Source organism: Oncorhynchus clarkii, chromosome 7, assembly GCF_045791955.1.
Source record: "Oncorhynchus clarkii lewisi isolate Uvic-CL-2024 chromosome 7, UVic_Ocla_1.0, whole genome shotgun sequence".
In the NCBI taxonomy this organism is placed as follows: domain Eukaryota; kingdom Metazoa; phylum Chordata; class Actinopteri; order Salmoniformes; family Salmonidae; genus Oncorhynchus; species Oncorhynchus clarkii.
In genome coordinates this window covers 11,009,080-11,035,871 of record NC_092153.1, presented here as the reverse complement: position 1 = coordinate 11,035,871, position 26,792 = coordinate 11,009,080, and the positions used below count along the sequence as shown (strand labels likewise).

The 26,792-nt window shown below is 43.7% G+C and overlaps 1 protein-coding gene across 1 annotated transcript in view; it reads right to left on the bottom strand.

Moving 5' to 3' along the window:
- LOC139414081 (interleukin-1 receptor accessory protein-like 1) overlaps positions 1 to 26,792 on the bottom strand; it is a 362,260-nt gene that overhangs the window by 184,102 nt on the left and 151,366 nt on the right. The window contains exons 4-5 of the mRNA XM_071161964.1: positions 8,629 to 8,815; positions 5,688 to 5,841 (exon numbers count right to left, since the gene is read on the bottom strand). Coding sequence (XP_071018065.1) covers positions 5,688 to 5,841; positions 8,629 to 8,815 — 341 coding nt within the window. The remainder of the gene's footprint in view (positions 1 to 5,687; positions 5,842 to 8,628; positions 8,816 to 26,792) is intronic.

Sequence of the window (26,792 nt, the reverse complement as noted above, 5' to 3'; positions counted from 1 at the left end):
TCCTCTGAGCTGTGTGCTGTGCTGTTCTGTGCTATTCTGTTCTGATCCGATCTGTTCAGTGAGGAGGAACAGTTTAGGGCCTGTCGTGCCAATAGTCCCCCGGACAAACAGCCTTGTTTGCATAGCGATGATAGTAATAACGTAATTTAGGCTGTAATGATCTCCAAAATGATAATCATTAGGTCATCACACCATTGATATAGCAACGGACGCTAATATTTTATTGAATCCCATTGGGACGTAGAGGGGGACACTATTTGGCCGGGGGACATTATTTGGCATGACAGGCCCATAGCACTTTTCTTCTGCTTGTTCTGAACATGTGATGTAATGGTATTGCTACATCACATCTATTGTAGCTCTGATGATCCAGTGTCTCTCTGATGGACTGGATTAAAAATGTCAGATAATAAAACAGGATAACTCTGGTTTTAGAGATAATACCAGCCTTGATCTACCCTCTGACTTGCAAAGTGTATACACACATAGAACATTCCATAAGTGCACACACATACACACATGCACGCACACACGCACACACACACACACACACACACACACACACACACACACACACACACACACACACACACACACACACACACACACACACACACACACACACACATTTCTTTTGCTTCTCGGCTATTGTCAATCCTTAACTTTCCCTTAAAACGTATGGTAGTTTGGGGTACTTCAAAGTCTAATAAGAGGTCCATCTTTGCGAATAATCTCCCAAATGAAGAATTCTAATGGAGAAGTACAGAGAAAAGAGAAAGTCCCAATGAATAGCACTTATCTACCACCTTTAAATAAGGGAGAAAAGTACTAACATATCAAACATGTTCTCACAAAGAGACATAATTTCTCCTGCAGCCAAATTCTTCAGGTTCCTTTTCCCCGTGCTGCTTTGGACAGTCTAATTATACTCTATCAATTTGAACGGCCCTTATTAATCACCCTACTTCATATGCTAATGAGTCAACTTCACAGAGCCAAGACAAGAGGAGAGACCTCTGTTCTGTAATGGCTGCCCATTCAGCAGAGCCTAGTCGCTGGGCTGCATCCCAAATGGGTCCCCTATGGGCCATGGTCAAAAGTAGTGCACTACATAGGGAATAGGGTGACATTTGGGATGCATCCACTGAGAGAACAGCCAGTGGAATGGAACCATACAGCAGAGTTTCAGAGCCATAGATCCACAAATTCCTGTTCTTACTTGCTGTGGTAAATCCTTTCGGAGGTATTGTATATCTAATGAAATGATGCAGGAGTCTGTAGGATAGGATAAGGTTATTTAGATGGTGCTATCTCTGGACCTAGGACTACACGTTTCCTGTTGAAGGAACTGATTGGGCACTCAGCTGTTAAATCAGCTGGAACATCCAAGGGAGGAGATAGGCATTATAAACTTGGTTTTCTACTAGCCTGTTTCTTTGAACCTGGGGGCATTTGGAGTATTGTCATTCTCTACTTAAGTGAAGAGCCTTTTCCTTTGTCAACGGTAGGCCTAGTATTACCATCACTTTATTGTGCTTTATTAGAAAATAAAAAGCAAGATCACCACTGCCATCGGTCTCTAGTCATTAGCTAAACATGCAGACCATTCGTTTCCCTCTGTGCAGCACAAGAAGACACTATAACAGCCAATTGAGTAGGCGGTTCATTATCCACCCTTTATTGTGCGGTTTTCAATCCACTGGATCAAACGGCACACCTTGTAAAACAATCATAAAATCCCACATTTCATTTAGTAATAATATCCAGTTTAATAGTTGCATCAATGGCTGAAGACATCACTATGAATAAAAAGAGGTCCTCAAGACAGTCCAATGGAGCGTGATCTTTCATACTCTTCTCCTGCCATAACAGGCCAGTTGACCATTGATACAGAGAACAGGGACAAAGGTTGGTCACGATGTCAACACCCTCACCATGGTAGCACGCGCTCCAGCAGGTGTATCTCACTGATCATCCCTAAAGCCAACACCTCATTTGGCCGCCTTTCCTTCCAGTTCTCTGCTGCCTGTGACTGGAACGAATTGTATCTTCCTCAACTTTAAACATCTGCTATCTGAGCAGCTAACTGATCATTTATCACTCCAGTGTTAATCTGCAAAATTGTAATTATTCGCCTACCTCCTCATGCCTTTTGCACACAATGTATATAGACTCTTTTTTTTTCATAAAAAATAAAATAAATTCTACTGTGTTATTGACTTGTTAATTGTTTACTCCATGTGTAACTCTGTGTTGTTGTCTGTTCACACTGCTATGCTTTATCTTGGCCAGGTCGCAGTTGTAAATGAGAACTTGTTCTCTACTAGCCTACCTGGTTAAATAAAGGTGTTCTCAACTGGCCACCTGGTTAAATAAAGGTGTTCTCAACTAGCCTACCTGGTTAAATAAAGGTGAAATAAAAAATAAAAAAAATAAATGAATGTCGTCGTTCATCCACGACTTGGTGAAACATATGATATTACAGTTTTTAATGTCCCGTTGGTAGGATATACGTGCTCGTAGTTCGTCTATTTTGTTATTGATTATCTCCGTCTTTTCCTCCTGCGAATGATGGGGATGAGGGCCTTGTCTGGTGTCTGGAGTAAATCCTTCCCATCCGACTCGTTGAAGAAGAAGAACTCCTCCAGTATGGGAGTAATCGCTGCCCATAAGACACGGTGGCAGAAACATTATGTACAAAATGCGTTACAAACAATGCGAAAAAACATACATAATAGCACAATTGGTTACGGGATCGTAAAACGGCAGCCGTCTCCTTTGGCGCCATTATGATGGACCAATATGATATCTCACAGTCTGTCTGACACGATCACATGCGGGTGAATCATTAAAAACATGATCACTATGGCTGAAGACAAGTTCAAAAACATTTGATGTGACTGTTTCATGTAATGTATCAATTCATTTCCCTTTCTTTCACCAGGTACACAAACCACCTGGCCATGCCAGGAAGGAGGAACAGATGCAGCCTTTGAGTCATAATAGTCTTAACAGAAGATATCTCCATTTACACCAGTCACGCAACAACTACATAACATATTGTTCTGTACTGTATTGATACAGACTATTCAACATTATACAATGTATGGACCCGGATCGTGGCTTCCCTGTAGGATACTGAGAGACGTACTGTACAGCATAGTGGAGGAAAGCATTGTTATGATTATGGCTGCATATTAAATCAGGATAATCTGATTGTTTTGCAAACACATGAGCACTAGATGAACGTCACACAATGTACCACTTCCTCCAGATCACACCAGGTCCAACACAACTACAATGACACAACAACATCACGGCAACATAGCCCCCCCGTTAGAGGAAATAGATTTGTTTATATGTAGAACTGGTGAGACTGGTCTTTTATGAAATAGCTAATGGGCTTGTTGTCATTCAATGTTCTATTATTGTAATGAAAGGTCTAACGGATGTATGTTTCTAAACTAATGTCCTATGTGTCATTTAAAGGTCATTTTGCTTCAAGGACTGTGTTAGCTACAGCACATACACACAGTGGATAAAACATTAGAAACAGCTTCCTAATATTGAGTTGCCTCAACTCGTTGGTGCATGGACTATACAAGGTGTTGAAAGCGTTCCACAGGGATGCTGGCCCATGTTGACTTCAACACTTCCCATGGTTGTGTCAAGTTGGCTGGATGTCCTTTGGGTGGGGGACCATTCTTGATACACACGGGAAACTGTTGAGACTGAAAAACCCAGCAGCGTTGCAGTTCTTGACACACTCAAACCGGTGCTCCTGGCACCTACTACCATACCCTGTTCAAAGGCACTTCAATCTTTTGTCTAGACCATTCACCCTCTGAATGGCACACAGACACAATCCATGCCTCACTTGTCTCAAAGCTTAAAAATCCTTCTTTACCCTGTCTCCCCTGCTTCATCTACACTGTTTTAAGTGGATTTAACAAGTGACATCAATAAGGGATCATAGCTTTCACCTGGATTCACCTGGTCAGTCTATGTCATGGAATGTTTTGTACTCTCAGTGTTTGTCTTTATTACAGGAAGTAATTTATGTATGCATGTCTATGTACATGTATCGTACATGATGCGTGTAGGTGGGCCATGTTCTTTCCTCTGCCCTCTATATGTGGGCGGAAGCGTGTAATTATTATTTGCGAGCGAGAGAGAGAGAGAGAGAGAGAGAGCGAGAGAGAGAGCGAGAGAGCGAGAGAGAGAGAGAGAGAGAGAGAGAGAGAGAGAGAGAGAGAGAGAGAGAGAGAGAGAAAAAGAGAGAGAAAAAGAGAGGGTCCTCAGATTCCCTCCTGATTTCAGTCAGATAAAAAAATTAAGCAGTCTATGGACAAGGTATGACAGCAATCCATGCTGTGGTTCAGTTTCCCTTTCCACATGCTAATGGTTTAGCATTCGTGGCACAAATCCCATTCAAGTCAAGGGAGCGTTATTGTAATTTTTCGCTGAATCATGTTAAAACGGTAGCATGTGGATGGATGTGCCAGAGAAACTCAACCAACGCATGGATTGCTGTCATACCTTGTCCGTAGACTGCTTACAGGGAAAGGAAACCAATGTGTCATTTTGTATTTTGAGTGAACTATCCCTCATCCAAAAATGCTAAATGCGTCTCTTTGTGAGGGGAAGGGAATCATCCCGGAGGATGAGGACCGTCTGAGGCAGCAGGGAACAAGATTGATGAGTGAAATTGGTCTTCTATGGAGTCTGCCTTTGTCTCTTTAGGGGATAATAAACTGTAATCAGATAGCCGTAAACTGCAAATAGTTTGCTTGACCTCGAGACCACTATGGACGATGGGTGTGATGCATTGACATGTAACAGCTCTTAATATATCTTGCTACAGTGGTTTTCTCTGGTGTTTTCTTTTCAGGGTTCAGCCATGAGGGCAAGACTGAGTAGAGTAGATATTTTTGTAATCATTGTGTCATTGATTGAATGCACCTGTACTATGGGTTTTCCATCAAGACTGTCCAAGTTGTTACTGCACATCAACGTTAGCGGTGGAGGTGGCGGTGGCGAGCGATCTCTATTCTGTCACACCCCTCCCTCTATAGATAAGGAACGTTAAGTTCAAGCTTTAATATTTGAACAGCCTTAGTTGAGAAAAAGTGATGAAGTGGATCTGTGCAAATTCTACTACTTAGCAATTAAGAACGCCAGCTGAAGTCACGACAGCACAGAGGTATTGAAGCCACAACCCTGACAACAAGGTTCACAACTACTGTCTTAGCAGAACAACATGTAGTAAGAGATGTACCATTATCATGTATATATATATAACTACTATGGATAAATGTCAGCATTCTGACCTATTTCTAATGCGATGTCTGCTGCAACATAATCCCATCAACATTTTATCCCTGAAAGTACACCTCAGATATCTGTGTTTAAAAAAAAATCTAAACGTATTCTTCATTTCAGCCAAGCAGAAGATCTGTAGCTCATATACAATAAACTATTGTGGCCATCCCCAAAATAGACGACGAACACGACACAGCTGCACAATGGCAATGATTATTAAATCCGCTCTCCCACAAAGAATGAACTCTGCATCGCTGACAGTCAAAACAACATGAACATTCATCAATGCCAATAAAAACACAATGCAAGTTATCCCCAGTGGCCCAGCATGGAGCACATGTGACCCGCAAAGGAGTTTTCCTTACCTGTAACAGAGAGTTCTGTAGTTCTTCTCACCACGAAGCTGCCAAACTGTAATTCACACGTGTAATTTCCAATGTCATCTTCACGCACCTCCCGGATAGAGAGAGTATCTCTTCTCCTTACAATGCTTTGTCTCCACTGCTTTGGCTTGCATTCCTTCGATTCAAATAGAGAGAAGGCATATGAATGTAAAACAACACGAAGAAACAGAAAAGCAGTATACCGTTGGACTTAGATTACACTTTTTACAACATACAATGTAGACATGTGGAAAAAATGGACGCCTGACGAAATGCATCGAACCATTCCAAACTTCAAACATCTCTTTGATCACAAATGCATTCTCATCTTGTATTTAGTGTTGTTGTATTGAGTTCCTGTTTTTGGCAAGACGAGTGTGATCTATTATACAACATTATATCGCTAAGTTCCCACTAGAAGAACAGCGTTTCGGTTGAAGCAGTTCATTTTGGTAGGAATAAACCCAGAGGAAGAACGAGATCCTTGGAAAAGGGAACTTGTGCCACACAAACTCATTCACCCACAGCAGGAAAACTGGAATACCGTGGGTTGGTTCCACCTGCACTCGCGGGTCTCCCAGAATTCAATCAGCTCTGCTTGCAGAGACAGAGCAAATAACTAGAATATTCTAGGGCCACAGTCATTATCCATATTTTAATTTGATTTACTGGGAAACTGAAGAAGCACTGTGGCCATCCAATCCGACATTCATCTAGTTTTGATGAATTGGCCCCTGGCCTCCGTCGGCTACTCTGTCAGTCTGCTGTTACACTGTGGGCAGGCAGCCGGGGCCGGTGAGGGCAGCTCGTCGACTCAGATAGCCAGACGTCTGACCCCTCCAGTCGTTTGGGGGGAGTTAATTTCTTTGTCTTCTAGACTATTTACATCATGAACGTGGGCTGTAGACCCCTTTCCCCAGACGGTTTGAGTCTCATGAAAAACAAATGACATCTCAGGAGGTGTTCTGCAGAGTGGCTGTGAGTTATGGGTGGATAAATCTACCTACTGTCATCAAGCAAGCACATAGGCTGCTAGACAATACATACAAGTATGCTTAGACTAAAATACACTGCTCAAAAAAATAAAGGGAACACTTAAACAACACAATGTAACTCCAAGTCAATCACACTTCTGTGAAATCAAATTGTCCACTTAGGAAGCAACACTGATTGACAATAAATTTCACTTGCTGTTGTGCAAATGGAATAGACAACAGGTGGAAATTATAGGCAATTAGCAAGACACCCCCAATAAAGGAGTGGTTCTGCAGTTGGTGACCACAGAACACTTCTCAGTTCCTATGCTTCCTGGCTGATGTTTTGGTCACTTTTGAATGCTGGCGGTGCTTTCACTCTAGTGGTAGCATGAGACGGAGTCTACAACCCACACAAGTGGCTCAGGTAGTGCAGCTCATCCAGGATGGCACATCAATGCGAGCTGTGGCAAGAAGGTTTGCTGTGTCTGTCAGCGTAGTGTCCCGAGCATGGAGGCGCTACCAGGAGACAGGCCAGTACATCAGGAGACGTGGAGGAGGCCGTAGGAGGGCAACAACCCAGCAGCAGGACCGCTACCTCCACCTTTGTGCAAGGAGGAGCAGGAGGAGCACTGCCAGAGCCCTGCAAAATGACCTCCAGCAGGCCACAAATGTGCATGTGTCTGCTCAAACGGTCAGAAACAGACTCCATGAGGGTGGTATGAGGGCCCGACGTCCACAGGTGGGGGTTGTGCTTACAGCCCAACACCGTGCAGGACATTTGGCATTTGCCAGAGAACACCAAGATTGGCAAATTTGCCACTGGCGCCCTGTGCTCTTCACAGATGAAAGCAGGTTCACACTGAGCACATGTGATAGATGTGACAGTCTGGAGACGCCGTGGAGAACGTTCTGCTGCCTGCAACATCCTCCAGCATGACCGGTTTGGCGGTGGGTCAGTCATGGTGTGGGGTGGCATTTCTTTGGGGGGCCGCACAGCCCTCCATGTTCTCACCAGAGGTAGCCTGACTGCCATTAGGTACCGAGATGAGATCCTCAGACCCCTTGTGAGACCATATGCTGGTGCGGTTGGCCCTGGGTTCCTCCTAATGCAAGACAATGCTAGACCTCATGTGGCTGGAGTGTGTCAGCAGTTCCTGCAAGAGGAAGGCATTGATGCTATGGACTGGCCCGCCCGTTCCCCAGACCTGAATCCAATTGAGCACATCTGGGACAACATGTCTCGCTCCATCCACCAACCACACGTTGCACCACAGACTGTCCAGGAGTTGGCGGATGCTTTAGTCCAGGTCTGGGAGGAGATCCCTCAGGAGACCATCCGCCACCTCATCAGGAGCATAACCAGAGCATGCCTAGGGAGGTCATACAGGCACGTGGAGGCCACACACACTACTGAGCCTCATTTTGACTTGTTTTAAGGACATTACATCAAAGTTGGATCAGCCTGTAGTGTGGTTTTCCACTTTAATTTTGAGTGTGACTCCAAATCCAGACCTCCATGGGTTGATAAATTTGATTTCCATTGATCATTTTTGTGTGATTTTGTTGTCAGCACATTCAACTATGTAAAGAAAAAAGTATTTCATAAGAATATTTCATTCATTCAGATCTAGGATGTGTTATTTTAGTGTTCCCTTTATTTTTTTGAGCAGTGTAATAATATATATATAAAAAAACAAAAATTAATCTCATTTTTTCAATACATTTACATGATCATACAGTTCTGATTATACGCTAATAATATATATGTATCACATTTGATACATGACACATAGCAGTGGTTTCCCAGACACATACTAGGCCTGATCCTGGGCTAAAAAGCAGCCTCAGTGGAGAACCTGCCTAGGCTTAATTTGTATCCTTGAAACTGCCCCTATGGCATTCAATCTGAAATAAGTTACAGACATAATGCTATAGTGGACTCTTACCTTGTACCATACTATCTCTGGCTCCTTCCCCGGCTGTACATAATCCTCAATGTCCGGACAGGTGATGTCTTTACTTTTACTTAACTCTGCCTTCTCGAAGTACCTCATTTTGGAGTTGTAGCAGAGGTCTGTGTCGTTCTCCGCCACTGTCAGTGACATGGACACTTTCATACAATATGTGGAATTCCTGCAAAACACAAGTGAACAAATCAGTAAGTTTAATCATTTTTGTATAACATTGTTCTCTCACGCCACTATCACTATATGTTGACAGGTATTGATACAGTATACATTTGATGAAACTGTAATAAACTGAATAAAGCCCTTTTGTGGGGAAAAACGAATTCTGCTTGGCTGGGCCGGACTCCCCAGTGGGTGGGCGTATGGCTGTGCCCCTGCCCAGTCATGGGAAATCCATAGATTAGGGCCAAATGAATGTATTTCAATTGACTGATTTCCTTATATATACTGCAACTCAGTAAAAATGGTTTATATTTTGGTCCAGTATACATTTGGAAAGTGAATGCAGGTACTTGAATAACGGATCAAAACATTCTTAACTCATATTGCTTTTAGAGTCAGCTCTACTTGTTTGATCTAAACCATTGACACCCAGATACAGTGAGCCATCTGGTTCGGGGGGAGAATATGGGAACGTTTGACATTCTCCTCTCTCTTCAACGTGAAGAATCATCTCTCCACCTCCACTCAGCCGTGGCTGGTTGTCCGGACCGTTCATACAGAGCTGCATTGTGTTTTCTCAACCATCCAGGAGGAATGTAAATGATGCGGGAGAGATGAACCTGGATATCATAAATTATTGATGGCAACGACAAAAGAAAAGTGGGGAAAACGGAGGTGGAAGGGAGACGAGGGCTAATGCAGAACGGCAGTTCTGAAAGTCAACAGCAGTGAAGATTGAGTGAGCCTTTTGTTTCCACGCGTTATGCAGATACAACGCAAGCTAGCAGAAAATTACTTGCCAGAGTTGATATTTTGTAACTGGTCAGACCTGATAGAGTAAAGCCTATCAGCCCAGAGGACTACAACTGTGACTGAAAGCTGTGAGGGTATAATGTAAATACCAGGTCTGGCAACCCAGTCATGTACAACACTATGGCACCATACTGTGTGGTACAATTTCACTGTGCTTAGTCTAATAATCACTCTGTGTTGAATCTGTACAACTGTTCAATAACAATTGTCCCACACCAGCAGGAACTCCAGTAGCATGCTCACATGAATGAGCAGGGAGTTTGAGTCGATTGCAGTATACCCTTCCACAGCCATAGTAATACATCAGTCATTACAGCTGGTTGAGTTTTTTTATGGCTAGGTAAACAGGTTCATGTTTGGCCTTTGACTCCAGATGAGTGATTCTTATGCAAGGATCCATGGATTTGTGGAATCAATGGACAGAGGTATTGAGTGTGCAGGGAATTCCATACAATGTCGGAGTTGAAAAGCCAGCCTAATGTGATCAATGAGCTCAATCAGTGTGACCTTTGATCCGTCTATGCATGTATAGCTAATAAGATTGTCTCCACTCACGACTATCATCAGTAGCTGTGTAGCCTTGTTCTTCAAGAGGGTGAGCACTGTATCAATTATCCCATAATATCAAATCCTTCTGGTCTACAGATTTCAACAAATGACAACATTTAGGAAAACCTCATTGGGTAATTTCAGGGGCGCAAACTGGTAACACAGATTTGAGGCTGAACCAACAACCAATTATAAACAAGTGGAATCCTTCTATAATTGCCACGGCATTAGCGCAGCCTCGCAGATTAGCAAGCAGTAAGCAAAGGCCCGGTCGGTCCATAGTCAGACACACCCTCTACTGGGCACCGCGGTCTGTCCCATTAAGTCTGCCCATTTTATGAAGCGGAGGATGCAAATGCGACATGATGTGGAGATTATCCCAGACAACTTGCACCAGATGGACACCTGAACAAATGAGATCCCCCGGGTCCGCTCCCCCTGTTAAATATTCTGGGCAGTGCTGATAAACTCGCCCGGTGGGAGAGAGAGAGAGAATAGTGTCAGCCTGGCTGTTGAGTGATCGATGGCCCAGGCCAACACTTTGTCCTACGATGTCTTTCCAACGGTTCACATCCGTCACACTGCCTTTTAAGCAAGAGAACCAGGAGGATGGAGAACAGTAGCACTTTGTTTTCAGTCAGTAGCACTATCTATACTGTATATTCATGAACAATGTGGCCAGGACAAACACACCGCTTTCAGTCCACTGTACATCAATTACTGTATACTCATAACTAAATGTCTACTAGACAGGAAGTATAGGCTTCTGTATACTGCAGTGGTTCCCAACTCCGGCCCTCCAGTTCCCCCAACAGCACACGTTGTTGTTGTAGACCAGGACAAAAACACCTGGTTCAACTTGTCAAGGGCTTGATGATTAGTTGACAAGTAGAAACAGGTGTGCTTGTCGAGGGCCACAACAAAAACATGTACTGTACTAAACTGGGTCCTTGAGGACCGGAGTTGGAAAACACTGGCATAGTGCATACTAGAGTATTCGGCTGACTATACTTTTGGATATATTGGTTATACCAAGGTAATACCACAATATTAATGACAGCATGTCAATGGGAGCTGACGAGAGGCTGCTGTTCAATGTCAAGGCAATAACAGACAGATACCATGCAGTTCATATTAAAGTGGAGAACACCTTGGCTGACAGTTTGCACACAGAGAGCCGGAGGGCAAATGGAGGATTTGTTTCCATAATAGAAATGGTTGTTGCAATATGCGACAGGGAAGGAGGTCATGGCCAAAAGGGATACATTTTTGTGATACATTTTTTGTGATATTGACGGCAAAATTAGTTTTTGGGGCATTTTAGCTAACCCTTTATCTAAATTTAACCTAATTATCCTAACCTGCTATGTAAATTCCCTTAACCTGCTGCTTAAGTTATCCTAACCTACTATAAAAAGTCAAATCTGACAAAAGCTGTATCCCATCTAGTCAAATCCAGGGTAGGAGTAATGGATGGTAGGTCAACGATGAACTGACTACCACACCTTATTAAAATAATGACCAACACAATGTTGCCTGTATTGTACAGCCACTTTTTACAAACATGTAAAAAATACCTATTTGGGGTGCAATGTAAAACAGTACCATTGAGGATAAACTATTCCCCGCTCTTGCTTGCTCTCATGTCAAAATGAATTCATAATTTTTAGGACAAGGCCATTAATCTGCGTATTCCTTCAAAGCTCAGTTGTCCTGAGGCTGCACAATTCTGCCAGGACCTAGGATCAAGAGAGACGCTCAAGTGTTTTAGTACTAAATCTCTTGACACAATGATGAAAATAATCATGGCCTCTAAACCTTCAAGCTGCATACTGGACCCTATTCCAACTAAACTACTGAAAGAGCTGCTTCCTGTGCTTAGCCCTCCTATGTTGAACATAATAAACGGCTCTCTATCCACCGGATGTGTACCAAACTCACTAAAAGTGGCAGTAATAAAGCCTCTCTTGAAAAAGCCAAACCTTGACCCAGAAAATATAAAAAACTATCGGCCTATATCGAATCTTCCATTCCTCTCAAACATTTTAGAAAAGACTGTTGCGCAGCAACTCACTGCCTTCCTGAAGACAAACAATGTATACGAAATGCTTCAGTCTGGTTTTAGACCCCATCATAGCACTGAGACTGCACTTGTGAAGGTGGTAAATTACCTTTTAATGGCATCAGACCGAGGCTCTGCATCTGTCCTCGTGCTCCTAGACCTTAGTGCTGCTTTTGATACCATCGATCACCACATTATTTTGGAGAGATTGGAAACCCAAATTGGTCTACAAAGGACAAGTTCTGGCCTGGTTTAGATCTTATCTGTCGGAAATATATCAGTTTGTCTCTGTGAATGGTTTGTCCTCTGACAAATCAACTGTAAATGTTGGTGTTCCTCAAGGTTCCGTTTTAGGACCACTATTGTTTTCACTATATATTTGACCTCTTGGGGATGTCATTCGAAAACATAATGTTAACTTTCACTGCTATGCGGATGACACACAGCTGCACATTTCAATGAAACATGTTGAAGCCCCAAAATTGCCCTCGCTAGAAGCATGTGTTTCAGACATAAGGAAGTGGATGGCTGCAAACTTTCTACTTTTAAACTCGGACAAAACAGAGATGCTTGTTCTAGGTCCCAAGAAACAAAGAGATCTTCTGTTGAATCTGACAATTAATCTTAATGGTTGTACAGTCGTCTCAAATAAAACAGTGAAGGACCTCGGCGTTACTCTGGACCCTGGTCTCTCTTTTGAAGAACATATCAAGACCATTTCAAGGACAGCTTTTTTACATCTACGTAACATTGCAAAAATCAGAAACTTTCTGTCCAAAAATGATGCAGAAAAATTCATCCATGCTTTTGTCACTTCTAGGTTAGACTACTGCAATGCTCTACTTTCCGGCTACCCGGATAAAGCACTACATAAACTTCAGTTAGTGCTAAATACGGCTGCTAGAATCCTGACTAGAACCCAAAAATGTGATCATATTACTCCAGTGCTAGCCTCCCTACACTGGCTTCCAGTCAAAGCAAGGGCTGATTTCAAGGTTTTACTGCTAACCTACAAAGCATTACATGGGCTTGCTCCTACCTATCTCTCTGATTTGGTCCTGCCATACATACCTACACGTACGCTACGGTCACAAGACACAGGCCTCCTAATTGTCCCTAGAATTTCTAAGCAAACAGCTGGAGGCAGGGCTTTCTCCTATAGAGCTCCATTTTTATGGAACGGTCTGCCTACCCATGTCAGAGACGCAAACTCGGTCTCAACCTTTAAGTCTTTACTAAAGACTCATCTCTTCAGTGGGTCATATGATTGAGTATAGTCTGGCCCAGGAGTGGGAAGGTGAACGGAAAGGCTCTGGAGCAACAAACCGCCCTTGCTGTCTCTGCCTGGCCGGTTCCCCTCTTTCCACTGGGATTCTCTGCCTCTAACCCTATTACAGGGGCTGAGTCACTGGCTTACTTGGGCTCTCTCATACCGTCCCTGGGAGCGGTGCGTCACCTGAGTGGGTTGAGTCACTGATGTGATCATCCTGTCTGGGTTGGCGCCCCCCCCCCCTTGGGTTGTGCCGTGGCGGAGATCTTTGTGGGCTATACTCAGCCTTGTCTCAGGATGGTAAGTTGGTGGTTGAAGATATCCCTCTAGTGGTGTGGGGGCTGTGCTTTGGCAAAGTGGGTGGGGTTATATCCTTCCTGTTTGCCCCTGTCCGGGGGTGTCCTCGGATGGGGCCACAGTGTCTCCTGACCCCTCCTGTCTCAGCCTCCAGTATTTATGCTGCAGTAGTATATGTGTCGGGGGCTAGGGTCAGTTTGTTATATCTGGAGTACTTCTCCTGTCCTATTCGGTGTCCTGTGTGAATTTAAGTGTGCTCTCTCTAATTCTCTCTTTCTCTCTTTCTTTCTCTCTCTCTGAGGACCTGAGCCCTAGGACCATGCCTCAGGACTACCTGGCATGGCATGATGACTCCTTGCTGTCCCCAGTCCACCTGGCCATGCTGCTGCTCCAGTTTCAACTGTTCTGCCTTATTATTATTGGACCATGCTGGTCATTTATGAACATTTGAACATCTTGGCCATGTTCTGTTATAATCTCCACCCGGCACAGCCAGAAGAGGACTGGCCACCCCACATAGCCTGGTTCCTCTCTAGGTTTCTTCCTAGGTTTTGGCCTTCCTAGGGAGTTTTTCCTAGCCACCGTGCTTCTACACCTGCATTGCTTGTTGTTTGGGGTTTTAGGCTGGGTTTCTGTACAGCACTTTGAGATATCAGCTGATGTACGAAGGGCTATATAAATAAATTTGATTTGATTTGAAATTTGATTTAATTATTTCAGGAGCTTGATGAATTATTAATCAAACATTATTGTAATTAAAATTAGATACCAAGGGCCCAACTTGGCAAAATCAACTTGGCAAAATCATTACATCCATTCTTAATTATTCTCTCCTAACCTCATTTATGACATCATCTCCCTTGTTTTGGTTGAAGAGAAAGATACTTTAACTCAGTATCTGTTCCCTGTGATACTATCGCTCCAAGCTGTAGAATTAATGTGAAACCATTCTCCTCAGATAGCAAGGTACCTGTGGGATTAATTCATTACTGAATTCTTAATTAAAAGATCTGCAAGTTCTACTTTAATAGAGCAGGAAATTGAACACTTGTTGATTCTCATTAGACGTATACCTTAAAGTAATAATAATGTAGAAACATTGTCACAAATGTTTACAATAAATCCCCTTCACTCAATAAAAAGATAACTTGGACAATTGTCAAACTCCTTTCAACCCTTAACACACCCGCTTGTATTCGACTGGACTATACATTAAAATCTCACACACTGGTGAAACCAGTGCCATGGACAGCGGGCCATGGCACTGGTTTCACCAGTGTGTGAGATTTTAATGTATAGTCCAGTCGAATACAAGCGGGTGTGTTAAGGGTTGAAAGGAGTTTGACAATTGTCCAAGTTATCTTTTTATTGAGTGAAGGGGATTTATTGACCTTTAGCTGGACCTTGCTGGTACATCAGGCTCCACCATGAGGCACGCTAGCCCAACTCAGTCCAGAGCTCGGCAAACAACCAGCCAGCTAGCAGCTGCCAAATCAACACTGATGACAACCTGCACCCAGTGGCCAGACAGACCAGGGCTACAGATTACCCATAATCAGTATTTTATGGTCAGTGCATTATTTATGACCCAAGCGAAGGTCAGGTTGGCATGGCGTGCTGCGGTGGGAGGCGGTGAGGAGTGGTGGGAGGACTGAGGCTCTACCTGTGGCCTGCTCCATAACTCATCTGTCAGCACACGAGGCCAGGTGATTAACTGCCCACTCCCCAAACCTCACTTTGGGCCAACAGGCCTCCACTTAGCCTCGGTCTCTGGAGAGAAGGTCCAAAATGTTGAGCTTCTCAGCCGTTTGCGGATTTCACATCTCCATAAATGACTATGGAGAGAGACATGTTGATCTTCTATGCCAGGGATCATCAACTAGATTCAGCCGTGGGACGACCTTTTCTTGAGTGGATGGTCAGGGGGCCAGAACATAATTACAAATCATTTGTAGACTGCAAATGGACCGCAAGAAGCACAAACAGATATAATACTTGACTAAAACATAATCATTCCAAACCTTGCTTACATTTGAATACGAAAACATATATCTCTCTGTAATGCGTTGGAATAATTTGGAATAAATGTCCAAAATTACAATCACTTGGAGCTGATTTGCTGGTGTTTTTGCAGTCATTAAATGTCTCCCCCCCAAACACACAAACGCACACGCACACGCACACGCACACACACACACACACACACACACACACACACACACACACACACACACACACACACACACACACACACACACACACACACACACACACACACACACACACAGACAGCCCTGTTTTTTTTCTCTCTATGCAGGATCTGTTACCCATGTAGGGGAGAGAGGATAAGAGGGAACTCTGCTGCATCATAAGCATTTTGTGACTGGTTATACAGCACCTGAATGAACTACTTTAGACACCACACATTCAGTATGTGACTGGTCATACAGCACCTGAATGAACTACTTTAGTCAACACACCTTCATTATGTGACTGGTTATACAGCACCTGAATGAACTACATTAGTCACCACACCTTCATTATGTGACTGGTTATACAGCACCTAAATGAACTACTTTAGTCACCACACCTTCATTATGTGACTGGTTATACAGCACCTGAATTAAATACTTTAGTCACCACGCCTCATTATGTGACTGGTTATACAGCACCTGAATTAACAACTTTAGTCACCACACATTCATTATGTGACTGATTATACAGCACCTCAATGAACTACTTTAGTCATCACACATTCATTATGTGACTGGTTATACAGCACCTCAATGATCTACTTTAGTCAACACACATTCAGTATGTGACTGGTTATACAGCACCTGAATGATCTACTTTAGTCACCACACCTTCAGTATGTGACTGGTTATACAGCACCTGAATTAACTACTTTAGTCACCACGCCATCAGTATGTGACTGGTTATACAGCACCTGAATGAACTACTTTAGTCACCACACCTTCAGTATGTGACTGGTTATACAGCACCTGAATTAACTACTTTAGTCACCACGCCATCAGTATGTGACTGATTATACAGCACCTGAATGAACTACTTTAGTCACCACACCTTCATTATGTGACTGGTTATACAGCACCTGAATGAACTACTTTAGTCACTACACCTTCATTATGTGACTGGTTATACAGCACCTGAATGAACTACTTTAGTCACCACGCCTTCAGTATGTGACTGGTTATACAGCACCTGAATTAACTACTTTAGTCACCACGTCATCAGTATGTGACTGGTTATACAGCACCTGAATGAACTACTTTAGTCACCACACCTTCAGTATGTGACTGGTTATACAGCACCTGAATTAACTACTTTAGTCACCACGCCATCAGTATGTGACTGATTATACAGCACCTGAATGAACTACTTTAGTCACCACACCTTCATTATGTGACTGGTTATACAGCACCTGAATGAACTACTTTAGTCACTACACCTTCATTATGTGACTGGTTATACAGCACCTGAATGAACTACTTTAGTCACCACACCTTCATTATGTGACTGGTTATACAGCACCTCAATGAACTACTTTAGTCACCACGCCTTCAGTATGTGACTGGTTATACAGCACCTGAATGAACTACTTTAGTCACTACACCTTCATTATGTGACTGGTTATACAGCACCTGAATGAACTACTTTAGTCACCACACCTTCATTATGTGACTGGTTATACAGCAACTTAATAAACTACTGTAGTCACCACACCTTCATTATGTGACTGGTTATACAGCACCTCAATGAACTACTTTAGTCCCCACGCCTTCAGTATGTGACTGGTTATACAGCACCTGAATGAACTACTTTAGTCACCACACCTTCATTATGTGACTGGTTATACAGCACCTGAATGATCTACTTTAGTCACCACACCTTCATTAGGTGACTGGTTATACAGCACCTGAATTAACTACTTTAGTCACCACACCTTCATTATGTGACTGTTTATACAGCACCTCAATGAACTACTTTAGTCCCCACGCCTTCAGTATGTGACTGGTTATACAGCACCTGAATTAACTACTTTAGTCACCACATCTTCATTATGTGACTGGTTATACAGCACCTAAATGAACAACTTTAGTCAACACACCTTCATTATGTGACTGGTTATACAGCACCTGAATGATCTACTTTAGTCACCACGCCTTCAGTATGTGACTGGTTATACAGCACCTGAATTAACTACTTTAGTCACCACACATTCATTATGCGACTGGTTATACAGCACCTCAATGATCTACTTTAGTCACCACACATTCAGTATGTGACTGGTTATACAGCACCTCAATGATCTACTTTAGTCACCACACCTTCATTATGTGACTGGTTATACAGCACCTGAATGAACAACTTTAGTCACCACACCTTCATTATGTGACTGGTTATACAGCACCTGAATGCACTACTTTAGTCACCACACCTTCATTATGTGACTGGTTATACAGCACCTGAATGCACTACTTTAGTCACCACACCTTCATTATGTGACTGGTTAAACAGCACCTGAATTAACTACTTTAGTCACCACACTTTCATTATGTGACTGGCTATACAGCACCTGAATTAGCTACTTTAGTCACCACGCCTTCAGTATGTGACTGGTTATACAGCACCTGAATTAACAACTTTAGTCACCACACATTCATTATGTGACTGATTATACAGCACCTCAATGAACTACTTTAGTCACCACACATTCATTATGTGACTGGTTATACAGCACCTCAATGATCTACTTTGTCAACACACATTCAGTATGTGACTGGTTATACAGCACCTGAATGATCTACTTTAGTCACCACACCTTCAGTATGTGACTGGTTATACAGCACCTGAATTAACTACTTTAGTCACCACGCCATCAGTATGTGACTGGTTATACAGCACCTGAATGAACTACTGTAGTCACCACACCTTCAGTATATGACTGGTTATATAGCACCTGAATTAACTACTTTAGTCACCACGCCATCAGTATGTGACTGATTATACAGCACCTGAATGAACTACTTTAGTCACCACACCTTCATTATGTGACTGGTTATACAGCACCTGAATGAACAACTTTAGTCACCACACCTTCATTATGTGACTGGTTATACAGCACCTGAATGAACTACTTTAGTCACTACACCTTCATTATGTGACTGGTTATACAGCACCTGAATGAACTACTTTAGTCACCACACCTTCATTATGTGACTGGTTATACAGCACCTCAATGAACTACTTTAGTCACCACACCTTCATTATGTGACTGGTTATACAGCACCTGAATGAACTACTTTAGTCACTACACCTTCATTATGTGACTGGTTATACAGCACCTGAATGAACTACTTTAGTCACCACACCTTCATTATGTGACTGGTTATACAGCAACTCAATAAACTACTGTAGTCACCACACCTTCATTATGTGACTGGTTATACAGCACCTCAATGAACTACTTTAGTCCCCACGCCTTCAGTATGTGACTGGTTATACAGCACCTGAATTAACTACTTTAGTCACCACACCTTCATTATGTGACTGGTTATACAGCACCTGAATTAACTACTTTAGTCACCACACCTTCATTATGTGACTGGTTATACAGCACCTCAATGAACTACTTTAGTCCCCATGCCTTCAGTATGTGACTGGTTATACAGCACCTGAATGATCTACTTTAGTCACCACACCTTCATTAGGTGACTGGTTATACAGCACCTGAATTAACTACTTTAGTCACCACACCTTCATTATGTGACTGGTTATACAGCACCTCAATGAACTACTTTAGTCCCCATGCCTTCAGTATGTGACTGGTTATACAGCACCTGAATTAACTACTTTAGTCACCACACCTTCATTATGTGACTGGTTATACAGCACCTGAATGAACAACTTTAGTCAACACACCTTCATTATGTGACTGGTTATACAGCACCTGAATGATCTACTTTAGTCACCACGCCTTCAGTATGTGACTGGTTATACAGCACCTGAATTAACTACTTTAGTCACCACACCTTCATTATGTGACTGGTTAAACAGCACCTGAATTAACTACTTTAGTCACCACACTTTCATTATGTGACTGGTTATACAGCACCTGAATTAACTACTTTAGTCACCACGCCTTCAGTATGTGACTGGTTATACAGCACCCGAATGAACTACTTTAGTCACCACACCTTCATTATGTGACTGGTTATACAGCACCTCAATGAACTACTTTAGTCACCACACCTTCATTATGTGACTGGTTATACAGCACCTGAATGCACTACTTTAGTCACCACACCTTCATTATGTGACTGGTTAAACAGCACCTGAATTAACTACTTTAGTCACCACACTTTCATTATGTGACTGGTTATACAGCACCTGAATTAACTACTTTAGTCACCACGCCTTCAGTATGTGACTGGTTATACAGCACCTCAATGAACTACTTTAGTCACCACGCCTTCAGTATGTGACTGGTTATACAGCACCTCAATGAACTACTTTAGTCACCACGCCTTCATTTTCTTTATCTGCACATCTTATGCAAAGTTGTCGTTTTTCATCCCAGGTGTGATGGAGAACTCCAATCCATCTGACTGAGAGCTTTTGGCAGTGCCTTGGCTGTCCTAACTCTAGCTGTGCTGTTACCTTTAACATGCAGTGGTCTGTCCTGCTCTATTACCCCGTCTCTAATCCCTCAGTGAACGGTGCCTTGAGGGAAATCATTTCACCCAACCCTGTATTTTCAACTAGATTCCATAACTTTATGAAACAATTTGTCTCTTTCATTTTACCGTGGCCTTATTCATTTGTCCTCCCAAAGCCTACGGGCAAAATGTATGGCCACTCAGAAATATCATGCATACTAAAACCTATATACTGAGTAGGCCTATATCCGTTTGGTACAGACATATTTCAATGAGAGAGTAAAATGGTCAAAGTTCCTCTTTAAAGTTCCAAGTTCCAAACCACTTTGATTCTCTCTTTTTTCCAAACGTCTGAATAACCTGTTCATGTTATGCTTCTCCTCCCTTGAGTGACAGCTGTAGTATAGGGGTTGTCTCGATCAGAGTTCTAGCGTTTGCGAATAGGGGGCTGCGATGGAGGGATGGGAAGAGGGTGAGGATGGGGGAGGGAGGCAGTGTCAATTGGATTCTGCTGAGGAAGAAAGTGCATTCTGACATTTTGTCTGGCAGATAAAAACCCCATCTGATATGACGAGAGAAGGTCAGTGTCTCTACTATCAGATACTGCTGGTCCAAATCTAGTTTGATGCCTTTCTCTCAGCCTGCCTACTTGGCTTGGGAGGCATAGTGCAGATAATAATAATAATAGATTTATTTTATATAGTGCTTTCATTTCAAACAGAATCTAAATGTCGCAACAACAACAAAAAAACGATATCAGATAGCAGATTCAAACTCAACTCTGGACCAAGAAGCCAGTTCCACTGCATTTTTTCATTCTTCCTCTCTAATCAGGGATTGATTTAGACATGGGACAACAGGTGAGGAAAATTAATTATCAGGTAGAACAGAAAAAATTCCAGAGTAATTTTGTAATATTACAATATACTAATAATATCTACCATACACTCATGTCAAATGTTCACTGCAGTGGAGGCTGGTGGGAGGAATGGAATAAATGGAACGGAGTCAAACGTGGTTTTCATATGTTTCATGTGTCATGTGTTTGGGCTCCCGAGTGTTAGAGGCGTCACTACAGACACCCTGGTTTGAATCCAGGCTGTATCACAACCGGTCGTTATTGGGAGTCCCATAGGGCGGCGCACAATTGGCCCAGTGAGGTACAGGGGCAAATTTCCATTTGAGAAATTAGTAACATGACCTTTCAAAAGAATTGTCCTGGGTAGCCGTGCGAGGACACACGATTGTGACAGGTGAGGATGTGGCATCACCCAGTAGCTGACCGGTAACTCCACCCATCTCCTCAGCCAATCCCAGCCTCAGATTTCCTCCCGCATGCAGCCTCTGGGATTCAGGCTTCAGGCTTAATCAAATGGAACTGAGGCAAGAGCACAGGACAAATCTCCAATCAGCAAAAGCGTGAAGAGTGTCTAACAGATTGATGCAGACCTTAACACATGCATCCGCTGGATTAAATCCTATTCCAATCACATCGAGTGTGCATCCCAAATGGTACCCTGTTACCTATATATACTACTTTTGACCAGGGCTCGTGCACTATATAGGGGATAGAGTGTTATTTGGGAAGCACCCTGAAGCACCCTGGCCTTGGGAAACCTCACAAAAAGCACACAAGTGGCTGGCTGAAGTATTAGGACGTATATTTGTGTAATAGCTCACCGTCAATGCATCGTTACTGTCGAGTGGCAGATATTAAACAGAGGGCAAAACCTCAATATTACACAGTAATCGTTCTGTAAAATGGTCACACAATATATGCGGTGCCACAGTTGAAAGGATCACTTTGTGGTACCATGAATGTCTTTCAGACACAGTGGAATTTCGTTTTTACTTCCTAGACAAAACCTTTACACCTGTGTCATTCCAAAAAACTATAGTTCACTGCTTCCTCAAGATAAAATAAATGACTCTAATTTGCCTAACAATGTACTTCATCATCCTTTTTAATGGACCATGTATTCTCTGATGAGTTTAAATAGTAGGAAGACTCCATAATTCATGGCAAATTAATTAATAAAACATTTCTCACATCACACTCAAGGCCATAACATGAGGTGTCCCCTGTCTAGTAGGAGCAAGGTAATACATTGAAATTGGGAATGTGTGTGCATGTGCATGTGCATGTGCGTGTGTGTGTGTGCGTGTGCATGTGCGTGTGTGTGTGTGCGCGTGCGTGTGTGTGTGTGCATGTGTGTGTGTGTGTACGTATGTTTTCCTCACCAAAGGGCAGAGAGAGAAGGCTACCATTTGTTACTAGAAAGCATTTACCACCAAGAGGTAATTCTGTCTCCACACACTCACTCACCTCCCAGTCTCACACAGACAACAGCTAGGTGCCTGCCAGGTAGACATAAGACAAACACAGTCTAGAATACATCATACACTCCACCTCACCTCCCCCTCCAGTCCCCCCTCCCTCCTTAGTCTCTGGCTCTGATTGGCTGTGACGGCGGGGCTGGATCAATGGGACAGGGCTTGACTGGTGGCAGAGTGACGGAGTGTCTCTGGACGTCCCATTTGACTGAGAGATCACCAGCTGGGCCCTGCAGTGGAATACTAATCCAGTCTCTCCTTCCTCTGGTGACAGCCAAGGCATGGTAGGACAGGACATGCCTTGACACCATTAATAACACGAAGGCCCTGAATGCATGTGAACAGCCAACTGCTAACTGCGGATTCCCCCTGAACTATTCCCTCATGTGGCTCTGTGACATTTCTCTGTTTGCTCGCATTTGCATACCAAATCAAATCAAATTTTATTAGTCACAGGAATACAACAGGACCTTACAGTGAAATGCTAACTTACCAACAGTGCAGTTTTAAAAAATACAGATAAGAATAAGAGATAAAAGTAACAAGTAATTAAAGAGCAGCAGTAAAAAATAACAATATATTCAGGGGGGTGCCGGTACAGAGTCAATGTGCGGGGGGGCACAGGTTAGTTGAGGTAGTATGTACATGTAGGTAATTAAAGTGACTATGCATAGATGACAATAGAGAGTGACAGTGGAGTGGAGAGGGGAGGGGGGAGGGGGACAATGCAAATAGTCTGGGTAGCCATTTGACTAGCTTGGGGGTAGAAGCTGTTTAGAAGCCTCTTGGACCTAGACTTGGTACTCCAGTACCGCTTGCCGTACGGTAGCAGAGAGAACAGTCTATGACTAGGGTGGCTGGAGTCTTTGACAATTTTTAGGGCCTTCCTCTGACACCGCCTGGTATAGAGGTGCTGGATGGCAGGAAGCTTGACCCCAGTGATGTACTGGGCCGTTCTCACTACCCTCTGTAGTGCCTTGCGGTCGGAGGCCGAGTAGTTGCCATACCAGGCAGTGATGCAACCTGTCAGGATGCTCTCGATGGTGCAGCTGTAGAACCTTTGAGGATCTGAGGACCATGCCAAATATTTTCATTCTCCTGAGGGGGAATAGGTTTTGTCGTGCCTGCTTCACGATTGTCATGGTGTGCTCGGACCATGTTAGTTTGTTGGTGATGTGGACACCAAGGAACTTGAGGCTCTCAACCTGCTCCACTGCAGCCCTCTCAATGAGAATGGGGGACGTGCTCGGTCCTTTTTTTCCTGTAGTTCACAATCATCTCCTTAGTCTTGATCACGTTGAGGGAGAGGTTGTTGTCCTGGCACCACACGACCAGGTCTCTGACCACCTCCCTATAGGATGTCTCGTTGTTGTCAGTGATCAGGTTATGTCATCATACTGTTGTGTCATCGGCAAATTTAATGATGGTGTTGGAGTCATGCTTGGCCGTGCAGTCATGAGTGAACAGCGAGTACAGAAGGGGGAGTACAGAAGGGGGCTGAGAACAGGGAGTACAGAAGGGGGCTGAGCACGCACCAATGAGGGGCCCCCATGTTAAGGATCAGAGTGGCGGAAGTGTTGTTACCTACCCTTACCAACTGGGGGCGGCCCGTCAGGAAGTCCAGGATCCAGTTGCAGAGGGAGGTTTTTAGTCCCAGGGTCCTTAGCTTAGTGATGAGCTTTGAGGGCACTATGGTGATGAACGATGAGCTGTAGTCAATGAATAGCATTCTCACATAGGTGTTCCTTTTGTCCAGGTGGGAAAGGGCAGTGTGGAGTGCAATAGAGACTGCATCATCTGTGGATCTGTTGGGGTGTTATGCAAATTGGAGTGGGTCTAGGGTTTCTGGGATGATGGTTTTGATGTGAGCCATGACCAGCCTTTCAAAGCACTTCACGGCTACAGACGTGAGTGCTACAGGTCAGTAGTCATTTAGGCAGGTTACCTTAGTGTTCATGGGCACAGGCATTATGGTGGTCTGCTTAAAACATGTTGGTATTACAGACGCTGACAGGGAGAGGTTGAAAATGTCAGTGAAGACACTTGCTAGTTGGTCAGCGCATGCTCGCAGTACATGTCCTGGTAATCCATCTGGCCCTGCGGCCTTGTGAATATTGACCTGTATAAAGGTCTTACTCACATTGGCTTCAGAGAGCGTGATCACACAGCATCGGTACAGATGGTCCTCTCATGCATGTTTCAGTGTTATTTGCCTCGAAGCGAGCTTAGAAGTAGTTTAGCTCGTCCGGTAGGCTCATGTCACTGGGCAGCTATCGGCTGTGCTTCCCTTTGTAGTCTGTATTGGTTTACCACATCCGACAAGCGTCAGAGCAGGTGTAGTATGATTCAATCTTAGTCCTGTATTGACGCTTTGCCTGTTTGATGGTTCGTAGGAGGGCATAGCGGGATTTCTTTTAAGCTTCCGGGTTAGAGTCCCACTCCTTGAAAGTGGCAGCTCTAGCCTTTATCTCAGTGCGTATGCTGCCTGCAATTCATGGCTTCTGGTTGGGGTATGTACATACGGTCACTGTTTGGATGATGGCATAGATTGCACTTAATGATGAAGCCAATGATAGATGTGATGTACTCCTCAATGCCATTGGAGTAATCCCGGAACATGTCTCCTGATCCTCCCTGGTTAACATGTCTCCTGGTCCTTCCTGGTTAACGTGTCTCCTGGTCCTCCCTGGTTAACGTGTCTCCTGGTGCTCCCTGGTTAACGTGTCTCCTGGTGCTCCCTGGTTAACGTGTCTCCTGGTCCTCCCTGGTTAACGTGTCTCCTGGTCCACCCTGGTTAATGTGTCTCCTGGTGCTCCCTGGTTAACGTGTCTCCTGGTCCTCCCTGGTTAATGTGTCTCCTGATCCTCACTGGTTAGCGTGTGCTGTCTGCCTGGCTGTATGGTCTTTTTCCCCCTATCATATGGCTGAATTAGAGCTGATTTCACACACAGATTGAAGACACATTACGTCCCTGTCAGCGGTAGGCTTTGAGCACAGCACAGCCACCTGGAGGGCCCCTTTTTCTTTTTACATTGGTGCCCTCTGACTTCTCTTAGTGCAGCCGAGCATATGCATCATGGGCTGAATACACACACACACACACAGAAACACTCAAGGCATACCTAGAATACACAGTTTAACATCATATAGAGCAGCAACACAGTGGAAGAGAAGGAAGATATACTATTAGAGAGATCGGCAGGAGAGAGACAGAGAGAGATTGAGAGGGGGAGAGAGATGGAGATAGAGACTGCGGGGGAGAGAGGTGAGGGTTGAAGGGTTGTGGGGTCACTGAGGGGAATAGGGATGAGGGTTTAAAGGTTGTGGGGTCACTGAGGGGGAGAGAGATAAGGGTTGAAAGGTTATGGGGACACTGAGGGGAGAAAGATAAGGGTTGAAAGGTTGTGGGGACACTGAGGGGAGAAAGATAAGGGTTGAAAGGTTATGGGGACACTGAGGGGAGAAAGATAAGGGTTGAAAGGTTGTGGGGACACTGAGGGGAGAAAGATAAGGGTTGAAAGGTTATGGGGACACTGATGGGAGAAAGATAAGGGTTGAAAGGTTGTGGGGACACTGAGGGGAGAAAGATAAGGGTTGAAATGTTATGGGGACACTGAGGGGAGAAAGATAAGGTTTGAAAGGTTGTGGGGACACTGAGGTGAGAAAGATAAGGGTTGAAAGGTTGTGGGGACACTGAGGGGGAGGGAAATAAGGGTTGAAATGTTTTGGGGTCATTGGATCGCTACATGTGTGTTCTGAAGGACTAAAACAACATGCGTATATCTGCCTCATTATTAGTGTTCTATCATACACTCTCCACTGACATCTGGTGAAAAGGCTAGATGTATACTGTACATACATGACTGACAGGCTTCATCCGCTTGACATAATAATATATACAGCGTTTCTAAAAATCAAAGTAACAGCGTTTGCCCTGAAATGAAAAGATGAAAATGAAAATGTTGGTGAAGAAAAC